The sequence below is a fragment of the Gossypium hirsutum genome, chromosome A09, assembly GCF_007990345.1.
Source record: "Gossypium hirsutum isolate 1008001.06 chromosome A09, Gossypium_hirsutum_v2.1, whole genome shotgun sequence".
Taxonomy (NCBI): Eukaryota; Viridiplantae; Streptophyta; class Magnoliopsida; order Malvales; family Malvaceae; genus Gossypium; species Gossypium hirsutum.
In genome coordinates, this window is record NC_053432.1 from 2754975 (window position 1) to 2766903 (window position 11929).

The 11929-nt window shown below is 33.2% G+C and overlaps 2 protein-coding genes across 2 annotated transcripts; both read right to left on the bottom strand.

The window, feature by feature from the left end:
- Nucleotides 1-798: 798 nt before the first annotated feature.
- LOC107888558 (EID1-like F-box protein 2) lies at nucleotides 799-2765 on the bottom strand. The gene is made up of 2 exons (XM_016812712.2): nucleotides 2372-2765; nucleotides 799-1894 (listed from the first exon to the last, which is right to left on the bottom strand). Exon 2 carries the CDS (start codon nucleotides 1843-1845, stop codon nucleotides 1099-1101), a length of 747 nt encoding a protein of 248 aa, XP_016668201.1. The 5' UTR covers nucleotides 1846-1894; nucleotides 2372-2765; the 3' UTR covers nucleotides 799-1098.
- A 1030-nt stretch (nucleotides 2766-3795) lies between these two features.
- On the bottom strand, nucleotides 3796-5085 carry LOC121206743 (uncharacterized). Its single transcript, XM_041077825.1, has one exon. The coding sequence runs from the start codon at nucleotides 5083-5085 to the stop codon at nucleotides 3796-3798; it is 1290 nt and encodes a 429-aa protein (XP_040933759.1).
- Between the last annotated feature and the right edge of the window lie 6844 nt (nucleotides 5086-11929).

Genomic DNA, 11929 nt, shown 5'->3' on the forward strand with positions numbered 1-11929 from the left:
AATTTTCAAATTCTAAATTGAAAATTAAAGTATAGAGACTACAACAGATTAAAGTATATGTATTAAATCCACAAGTTAAGATTAGATTAGTATTGCTTCTAAAAAGTACGACAAAAAATACTTAAAAATAAAAATATTGGCAAACAAGGTGCTTTTGAGTTTTTCAAAAATGCTTTTGAGATAATAAAATAATTTATAAAAATATTTTTTTAGCCAAAAGTAGAAGTAGAAAATTTTAACTTTTACTCAAAAGTGATTTTTTTGCCTAAAATCACTAATAGAAAGTAATATTAAACTAAGCCTTACTCAAAGTACGTCTAATAAAATAATTTGACTTTTCATTAAAATATTTCCATTAAAATCTATTTTTACTATTAAAAATTGATCTCAACATGAGGAATTTGGTTATTTTGTGAGTGACGTTCATTTTTAACTATACAAATAGATGTAAATTTTAATAAAAAGAACCAATTTACTCTTTAATTTATCGTATAAATATTAATTTACCATTTTTTTCAGTAAGAGGAATAAAATGCAATCTGATGCTTCCTAATTACTTAAGAGGACACCATGGTACTTTATCCCAATTATAGCATAGAGTGATTAAGATGACACAAGTTTTATGTTGAGATCTTAAGTTATAAAGTCAATTTCAAGTCTAACTCGAACTCAAACTCAAACTACTATTTTGATAAAATCGGGAAACCACTTTTCTCGGCTCTTGCAAATCCGGTCCGGAGGTCTGCGGAAAACAACCTCAAAATCAAGATGAGTACACAGAGAAGGGAATAAATCATGTAAACATTAACTCAATGATTTATTGATACCAATCAGCTATTCAAACACTATAGAAGCCACACATAAATGTACAAAAGCATGCTTGTGTTAACCGGTGGATAATTCAAAAAGCAAATGGTTAGAGCAATTTAGCTTATAACTCATTCTAGTAGATACCAGAGTGTAGAGACCAAGCTATGATGCTCGATTTCAGGTCCGGAAAACATGAAGATCTTGTCTCTAATCCACCACGAGATCTATCTGCAAATGACAATATAAACAATCTCCCTGTGAGAGATTACGGGATTTGCATTCAACATATCACTCTGATTCAGATGCCTCTTCGGAATCAGACAAAGGTAAAAGGGTGCAAATGCCAAGCATATGTCCATTAAGACAGACATAATACTCAACAGAATCCTCGTAAGCACCTAACTTACAGCTTGCAGTCAGCGGTACCATATTAGCTTGTAACATGTTCCACAACTTTGCCTTACAATAGGGGCACACCGCTGTTGGATGAAGCTGGGCACCCCTGTCGATCAACATCCTCCGAACCTTTGAAACCATGAATGACTTGAACACACCTCGGAAAAATCCCACATCCCCATCATCCCCTTGGTCGAGATGTTCACAAGGGTCGGACACATATAAAACATCCGTTCTGCATTGTGGTAAAAGGAAACTCTTCCCCGATGTCCTTGAGAACCTAGTCCTATAAACAAAATGACCTGGGATTTGAATACTATTGAACAATCGACCACCACTACATCCCGAGCAATAAATAAGCAACTTTCCGAGTGCTCTCCAGTTCCCATCAACACTGTGACTTCCACAAGATTGCAGATCAAGCATCATTTTTCGGGCCCTTGTTTTGCAAAACTCCTTCCATAATACTCTCTTAGCAAGATCATCGAACCATTTGCATACACACGAAAGAGCGGCGATCAACTTGGGATTCCAATTCAATTGTTGAAACACTAGAAAAATCACATCTTCACTTAGATGCCCTTTCGTGCATTGACAACTAGACGAGTGTACGCAATGATACTGCTTCGTTATAATCATTGTATCGTCCCCCACTTGATACGTGCAAAAGAAACAATGATCATATGTCCTGTTTTGTACAAACCAACAAGACATCATTGTTAACCGCAACATTTTAGTACCTCAGAACATCCATTTCGAGAACAAGAAAGCTCGGAATAAGCTATAATAACCATCATTATTACACTAAAATTTCCATTTCAACTTCAAAAATCTTCATATTCCATAAACAAACTTTATCAATAACTACCTTTACAAATGTTTGCATATCTTAATGAAAGAACTTAACTTAGATTCTTAAGATTTAATACAACAATGCATGCCATTTAACTTACTAAAGTAAGATCTAAAAGGAAGACACTTCAATATGAAAGCCAATGTACTAATTGAGCTCAAATCACTAAAACCAAACAAAACCCATCTCAATTCTTCACTAAATTCTCCAAAATCCACAATTTAAATTGAAGGGAAAAAAAAAACACCATTAAAAGCAAAAATGTAAAAAGAAAAAAAAATGCAAGATCAAAGGCAAAGCTCTTTCTCTCACTTTTAAATTGAACGAAGCTTCCTCTTTAGTATAGACTTTGGAACTTTACATATAGACCAAAATCTGCAGGAAAAAATAAAGGAAGAAAATAAATTAGGGTTTTCAGCATATACTAAAAAAAAACCAACACAAAAAATTGAATCAATAAACAAGATTTTTTTGAAAAGAAAAATTAATTGAGAAATTCAAAATGGGTTTCAATCAATGATTGAAAAAAAAGGGTATTTATATAAAATTAAAAGAAAAAAAAGTAGTCTCCCAAAGAAATCAAATGGCAAAGAAAGGGAAATGAAGAGGAAGCAAAAAGAAGGGCTGCTTTTAGTGTTGAATCTAGGAGAAAGAACCGAAGGGGAAAATACTTGAAGATATTTTTAGAAAATTTAATCATAGAATTAACATATTCCTTCATGCATCAACGACCAATTAAATCAGTCCACGTACAATCTATTGAAATGTAAAATATTTTTAGCTGGAGTGCTTTTTATTACGTGGCATTGAATCATTGGAAGTGCTTTAAGGGATGGAAAATTGTAGTGTTCCGAGATTTTAGTTTTTTTACAGTTAGTTGTCGGGACCTAAAGCGGTAAAATGACAAAGTAATATACTGTATAAAAAGATTCTAAAGCCCTCTCGGCGAAACGAATTTTTTGGGATTTTAGTTGATCTTTTTAGCTTCGGTGGCACCTTCTCATTGGCTGTTCCATTTCTCCATTTTCTCAACCTCAAGAACTTGTTTGTTTTTCTTATTTTTATTGATTTTTTCTTAATTTATTTTTTAAAACATAAACTTATTTGATTAAAATATGCCATCAGTCCTTATACTATTCATAATTTTTGAATTTAATCCATGTAGTATTACTTTAAAATTTTAGACTATTTATTTTTCAGATTTCAAAATTTGAGATCTATTAAAACTGTTAAAATCATTTTATTAAATTTAGATTTACCGTAACGTCATTTTTTTTAAATATGCCAAAAAAATTATTAGATTCAAGGACATTGTTAGAGAGAAACAAAAAGGGGCTTTGGCTAGACGGGAACATTTTATTTTAGTCCTTTCCATAAGTTAAAACATTAAAAAAAAATTGTTAAACTTTTATTAAATGGAATAATTGCATTTTTAGACTGTGAAAGTTAATTATTAAATCTAAACTTTTTAAACATAAATTTTTAGTATTATTCCCTCCAAAATTTTATAATTTTATCTCGACTCTTTTATACAAAAATTTTGACTTCTAGTATTATTTTATTTACTTATGATACACAACATAGCATAAATTCCAAAACAAAAGCAAACCCTTCATATAACTCTATGATACAAGATGAACCATTTCCAAAGATGGTAAAAATCAGACCAAAGCTCCATAACCAATTTATTCTCTTAATATCATACTATAAATCGATTGTTTAAGTTCATCCTTAGCTCACCAACTGGCAACATTCGATAACGGTTTCGAGTCTTGAAGAGAAATTGCGGTTTCGAATGCACCAACTATGTCCATAACTTTATTTTTCCGGGTTTCGACAAGTTTATTCGCGGTTTCTTTGATCACATTATTGAATAAACTCTTTCCATCTATCTTCCCCTGCACATCTTTGTGTCTTGAAACAATGTCATTTGTGTCACCATCGGTTTCTCTTCCTCGACCGGACTTGAGACGCAACGGACCATTATTGCCCGAATTGTCCGCAGCTTCCGTATTTACAGTTTTATCTTCACCGTATTCAGTGACAGAGTCATGATCAACTTTGGTCACAGCATATCCGGATTCATCTACAATAGGTGGAGACAATTCAGCAGCACAATTTTCGTTTTTATCGGATTCCAACATCATATTTTCTGTCTCCAACTTGATAACATACAAGGTTTTCTCCTGGAGCGTGTCGTGTTCATCGAGAAGTTGCTCGGTTTCGCCATTTTCGACCTTGTACCGATCCTTCTGCTTAGGTACAACTTTCAAATTCCTGTACTGTCTTGTAATAAGGCTCGTAGCTCCCGTTAAAGAAGCTTTTTGTGATGCTGCAAGTTCCTTTATTACATTCCTTTTTCCCGTCTTCATATCATCGATTCCACTCTTTCTTTCGGCCTGATTTTTCGGTTTCAAACAAGTAATAGAACGTTTATAACAACTTCTCTCATTAGCTTTTGATGGAACTTTCTTCGAAGGTAATGATCTGTCCTGTTTCACGACTTTACCGGCATCGAATACGTCGGGTTTCAACTTTGGTGAAGATTTAAGCTTTGTCATAGATGTCTTTTTATCCTCAAAGTTAACAACATCAGTGGTATCAATGGAATGCCTTCTAGAATTAGGGGGATATTTGGCCCTAACCTTTGCCATTGACGCCTTTTCTTTCATCGAAACAACTTTATTTACAGCGGAACTGCTTCTACTCGGTGAGTTGGTCGACGTTTCCGGCTTGACGATCTTCTTCTTGGGTGGCAACTCCAAGTTCTCAAACAATTTTGGTTCATCGAACGCCTTTTTTGTGATCCTTTTCTGAAAGGGAAGTTTAGGCGCCTTCTCTTCGGATTCATGTTTCTTCTTCGGTTTGCAGATATCATGGCAAGAACCGGTTGAAGCTCGGCGATAAAGAGAAAGTGTTCTTTCTTTGTTGTTAGAAGGACATGATAACGAGCTCCTTCTCGAATTACCGCCATTGATCCCGGAAATTTCCGGTGTCCTTGATGAACCGACACTCTCCGCAGCCATCAAATATGTAGTAGAAGAGAATAAAAAAGCTTAGAACAAAAACCCTGAAATCCAATCCAAATCTATATCATTAGTAGTCAATTAGATTTTATTAACTACATAAACATTCATATGCATAAATATATTATTTATGCATGTAATTAATAGTCAGTCGATCATATATACGATCAAAACTAAATAAAAGAAAACCTTCCAAATCTAAATATAATTAACGGAATAACTAGATAATTTAATACATATTTAATACATGTTTCTACTATACTTTTTACCTACAGAAAACCTACCAATGCAAAGGAGGAGGAGAATAAAAGGTGAGATCTAGTGCCAAAACTTTAGAATTCACAGTTTGGTTTGGAAGAAACCTAGTGAACCCCATATTATATATTCACTTATAAAACCCAAAAAAAGAAAGAAAAAGAAAAACAGCACTTTGGATAAGAGATGCTAATAATAATAAGTTATACCTTTCTTTTTTTTGGTATATAAAAAGGCCAAGTAATAATAACTCTCTTTTATCTTCTCCAACTTATTGTTGTTTAAGCAGAAAGGTGGGAGAAGGCAACTGAAATATAAACAGAATGGAGGGTTTGGATTTGGTAAGGCATGGTGCAAGTAAAGTGTTTGGTTTTTCTGTTTTGTATGTTTAGGTGAGAGAAAGGGAGAGAGAGTGAGAGAGAGAGATTTGGCTTAGTAAAACTGCAATGTAGGAATTTAATTTGAGTCATTGATTTTCAACTTTGTTGTTGTTCCTTAGAAAAACAAAAAAAATAAATAAAGGTTATGTTACTTAAAAAGTAAAATTGGCTTTAATTGTCTTGGATAAATTTAATATAAATTTATATATGATTTAATAAAAGAATTTAACTTTCAAAAAAAAATTACGTTTTTAAATGTTACTTTTTTTATTTGATTATATATATTATTGGTTGAATATAAATTTGTTAAATTCATTTCGAAATTTAGGGTTTTAATGAAAATTTTATGTAATAAATATATTTATTAAAAATAATGTTTATTTTTTTGTATTTTTGTTTATGGGTTGGGCAAAAGGCTCGTTCAAAGAGTGGGAGAATTTGAGTAAAAATATAAGTTTGAGAAATGAGCTTGGACAAAAAAAAAGGCTTAAGCCCGGCTTGGCCCGACCTGAATTTGTAAAAAAAAAATTCTTTTTTTTTGCTATTTTTTACTATTTTGCTGCATTTTCTCACTATTTTGTTACCATTTCATTATTTTGTTACTACTATTTGTTGTTATTGTTTAGATATTGTATAAATCTTGTTTTATTGTTAATTTTGTTACTATTTTAGAGGCATATGCTTATTAAGTTGTACTTATCTTAGTGTTATTTAAGTATACATATTTTTTTAATTTATTTTCAATTTGTTGGGAAACATTTATTTTAATATTTTTAGTGTATTTGATGTATTATATATTTTTAAATATATATATAAATAATACGAGCGGGTCAGGCCTGTGATTTAGCATTTTTATTAGAGCTAGGCTTGGACAAAATTTTAAATTCATTTTTTGGGCCGAGACTAACAAATGACCCTAAGATTTTGGTTGGGCCCAGCCCGGCCCGACCCATAGACACCATTACTTTTTGGTATTTTTTATATTAAAAAATCATGTCTCCCAATAATGTTATTGTAACACCCCTAACTCGTATCCATCGCCGAAACAGGGTTACGAAACATTACTGGAATTTACAAATCAAATACAAATATTTTATAACATTTAACATTCATATCATAAATCATTCATAATGACTTATGTTATCCCTTAAATTAGCCATTGAGATCCAAAATATGCATTAGTAACAAGTAGGGACTAAACCGGGTACTCAAAGAATTTTTTCGCGATATTTCAAAGTTTTTCCTAGATGCAGGATACACACACCTGTGTGGTCAGGACGTGTGGCTCACACGGCCAAGAGACATGCCCGTGTCACAGGCCGTGTGGGCATTCGAAATAGGGCACACGACCGTGTCCCAGCCCGTGTCTGTACTTGTGTAACTCTCTGACTTAGGTCAAGCGACCAAGTCACACGCCCGTGTGCTAGGCCGTGTGTAGGTGTAGAGGTCACACGGCCAAGTTACATGCTTGTGTGCCAGGCCGTGTGAAAAGTCCTGAGCATTCTGTTTTAAATTTTAAAGATGCAGGGAACACACGACCAAACCACACGCCCATGTGCTAGGCCGTGTGTCACACACGGCTGAGAAACGCGCTCGTGTCTCTACCCGTGTGGACAAAAATAGGCCACTTTTCTCACCCAATTAGTCTTCCACCTACATAAACGCTTTAACACATACACAAACCAATCCAAGCCATTTAAACCAAGCCAAAAATCAAGTCTTATGCATGACATATTACTTCATAAATCCATATATCCAAACTTACCTATTTGACCAAAAATACATTTAGACATATGAAATTTACTATCAATTATTCATACTTAACACTGATATCAAACATGACGTTGTCTCTTATATATATATACACGTCAAAACACATTCATCATAAGCCATACCAATGGCTAATTACAACTAAAACATTTATATGCCAACATTGGCTATTTAAACCCATACATGCCATTATAATAAAAAATTAATTTACTATTTATACTGAAATGAGCTGATGTATAGTGCGATGTGTCTCTGACCAGCTTCCAACCTTAACGAGTTTTCGAGCTACTAAAAAATATAGGAAATAAAATAGAGTAAGATTTAATGCTTATTAAGTTTGTATAATAGGAAATAAACTTACTAATTTTTTACATTTAAGGTAAGCATACAAAATGCATCCAAGCAATTTGGCTAATAGCCTAAGCACAAAACTTCATCAACATGTTAGTCATGTATTTCATGTGTATATCAAGAATCACGGATTAGTTCATCAAATATCAAATTGCCATGTGATTTCAGGTGTATACAGCTAATATCTCATTCAAAATTCACCTTAACTTATATAAAAACTTTTTCCGTTGAACCATTTAAAATATTGATGGATACACGATAATACACAAGAAGTGTATAAATCTGTAATTCGTCAATTCATATTCTGAAGTGCTCATTAAAGCATATAATCTGGAAGCCCTCTCTTGAGCCATATAATAGGAAGCTCATCAGAGCCATATAATAGGAAGCTTATCCGAGCTATATAACGGGAAGCTTATAAGAGCCATAATTGGGAAGCTCAAGTGAGCCATAAATAGGAAGCTTATCCGGGTTATATAATGAGAAGCTCATAAGAGCCATAATTGGGAAGTTCATGTGAGCCAATAACAGGTAGCTCCAAAGAGCCATTAAACAGGAAGCTCCGGATAGCCATGTATTGGGAAGTTCAAGCGAGCCATATCGGAAAGCTCTGGAGAACCATTAATCAGGAAGCTCACAAAGAGCCTTTAATCGGGAAGCTCATGAAGAGCCATATAACGGGACGCTCATAAGAGCTGTAGCGTGTCCGCAACACATGCAGGATCACAATCGATTGGGATGCTTCTAAGAGTTATTAACGGGAAGCTCGCAAGAACCATATAATGGAAAGCTCAAGAGGGCTAATAATGGGACGCTCTTTCAAGCTATAGTGTGTCCGCAACATATGCAGGACCACAACAAATATGGGAAATCAGGTATCCATCGAATTTCATTTATTCAATCGGGACTTGATGTTTGTCAGGCATTGTTAGATATAATATTAATTTCATATTCATAGCAACAATACAATCACATACACAATATTAAATTCAATCATATAAATATATACAATTTAGTTACACGAACTTACCTCGACGATGTTCGTGAACTTGTATGCTACTAATCCGTTACTTTTTCTTTACCTCGATCTAGCTCCGTATTTGGTCTATCTGGATCTATACGAGTAAATTTAGCTCAATTTAATACAATCTATGTTCAATTTAATTCAATTCAATTCACATCATGTTTTTGAGTAAAGGTTGTGGAAATTATAATAAGTGAAGTGATTTGGTTCAGTGATTAAGTGTTATACTTGTGTGTAAGAAGTTTTGAGTTTGAATTATTTGCCTTGCATTTTTGCTAAATTTTGCCTAAAACCCTATTTTTGAACATCTAGTTTATAAATTATTTTTGTTTGATTGTAAACAAGAATGAGCCTGCTAGTTCAGTGGTAAGGCTTCAGCTTACCCTTTTGATCTTGTGTTCGAGTCCTTAAGCGTGCAAAGTGGAAATTGATTTTATTTTGAACTTTAAGCGAATCTGATGGGTGGTTAGTTGATGTGATTTAGTGGGATGTGGGTAGTTTTGAATTAACCTTAAAATCTCTCCCCACTCTTTCCATTAATCTGTTGTCTCATTTTTGTTTACGTTATTTTTCCCATTTTTTATTTTATCCATTTTTCTTTTGTGTCTGTAAATTTCTTTTTGGCATTCTTTCTTCCTTCCCCTCATTTTTTTTCTTTTTTTTTTGGTTCAGATTTTCAAGTTCTATTGTTGTTCATCTATTGTTGTTTCCCTATTATTGTTTTTTTTGGCGAATCATCATTTTGGTGCCGAGTTCTGAGCGAGGAATTTGTATTTTTGATCTAATGTAAGTCTCGTAAGTGTGTTCTTTGTTGGTAAGGTGAATTAATTCAGTTTTATTATTGTGTTAAGGAATTTATGATGTTCTTGTAAACATTCAATTTAATTGTTTTGGGTTCTTTTAGGTAAAGTTCGTGAAACATCAACTCTTCTGGTAGTCAAATACGGCTTGGAGTTACTGTCAATTCCGCGGTAAGGGGGTTAATATCAATTCGGGGACTGATTTTTCTAAGTAGTGTTTGTCAAATTTAAGCTTCGGTATTAGTATTGGGTTTAACTCATGTTTGCTAATCAATGCGTTTTGGTTTCATATATAGGATTCAAAGTGCGTTATTGTGTGGTCAATCAGAAATAACACCAGGTGTATGATTCTAACCTGAAATTTCGATTAGAACTTAGAAAAACTCGGAAATAGAGGTTGTTTCGAAACTACTCTGTGTCACATAGCCGTGTGGTCGGCCGTGTGCACCACATGGGCGTATGGTTGGCCGTGTGGAGCACACAGGTTTGTGTGATTACAAGGGCAATTTTTGTAGGCTGAATGGGACACATGGACGTGTGTGATCACACAGGTAGGTTAGGTAGGCCATGTGGGCCACACAGGCTTGCTATTCAGGCCTTGTGGGCCCATTTTTCAATTTTTTATTTAGGCCTATTTGACTTAGAAATGAGTAATTAGACCTTCTATAGGGTCCATTTGGCTTAAATATTATTCGAAATGTGATATCTGTTACTTGTGATATGGTTAAGGTAGTTGAAAAACTTATATGTGATCTGTGTTCTGATAACTCTGAAAGTATATTAAGTGCAAAAACATGCATGACACTGGTATGTGGAATAACTGTTAGTATAAGCTATGATATGTTATGATCTGTAAGATATGGTTAAGTATGCATGTCGTACTGTTCATGTGATATGTATGTATGTTATTATTGTTATACATGGGCATTGGGGTGAGTTTTGATATGATGGAGAAAGTATATTCTGGCAATATTACTGCAATTTTGACAATAATTACAATGTTTATCTGGTAGCTTAGTTGCACCATCATAAGTGGTATACCACCACGACTTGGTGTGATTGGATGGATGAGCTCTTGTAGTCCTATTTGGTGTGATTGGTTGTTTGGAGCTGGTGTGTAGTTGGATGGGGTAGGATTTGTTCTGATATGATATAACATTTTGATATATTATATGTTTCTAAAAATATGACATTCTAATCTAGTATATGTTTCTGGAAATATGACATTTTGGTTTGATATATGTTTCTGGTAATCTGACATTCTGATATGATATTGTATATGTGAACATTATAAGTAAAATTTTGTGTTGGTATTTATATTTGTGTATGTTACAAGAAAATTTTGTTTGTGGTGTCAAGTCACACACTGGGCTTCTAGCTTACTCGTTTGTTTAATATATTTCAAGTGATATTCATACTTAGGACTGAACGGTGCGCGGGAGCTCTGATTGTTTTCTCGGCTAATTAAATATGGTGATTTACATTAGTAATTGATCTGGAATTTTGGGATTGTAATCCATTTTTTGGGCTTTGATTTGGTTTTGATTTTATTCATCAGTATTTATTATTTTTAAATGTAAAAACTGAAAAAAGTACACGTGTTAACAAACTAAGATTCATATTTCAAAATTGAAACTTTGAAAGTTTTCTACTACATAATTAAGTAATCACCTAGGTGTTTTTTTTTGTAAATAAATAGTTTTTAGCAAAAGTTAGAGTTAATTGGAAATGATTTGCCAAAATTGATACTTTCAAATTCTAGGTTTGAAATAAGTGTTTTTGGACTTAAGTTTTTCCTAAATATTTGTGAGAGTACTACGAAATTTTAAGTTTTTGAAACGCACAACAAAGTTGATTAAGTCAAAAGCTTTTAAACGAATTAATTTAATTCTCTCAAGATCCGTTCATAATGTTTAGGCCGAGTTTGAGATATTACAGATGCTGCACCAAGGCTTGTTAGTATTAAAAATTAATGTTATTAACAAATGAGATTTTAGTTGAAATGATAAAGTTAAAATATTAAATATTATTTTGTTCTGGAAAGTCATATGGATAATTGGATTTAGGTGTAAATTACCTGCGTAATTACTTTAATTCTCACCTTCCCCTAATAATTGGAAAATGTATTTTGGTGCTTCAATTAAACCAAATTCGGTGGACTCACAAATTATAATGGTTACCACCCAAACATGCAACCCACGTGTAATTACAAGTATACTTAAATCCAATTATTAGGTGACTTTTCAAATATTATCTAAGTGATT

What these genes read in the sequence shown, in the direction of transcription:
- LOC107888558 (XM_016812712.2), bottom strand. Translation starts at nt 1,845, where the DNA reads ATGATTATAACGAAGCAGTATCATTGCGTACACTCGTCTAGTTGTCAA.
- LOC121206743 (XM_041077825.1), bottom strand. Translation starts at nt 5,085, where the DNA reads ATGGCTGCGGAGAGTGTCGGTTCATCAAGGACACCGGAAATTTCCGGG.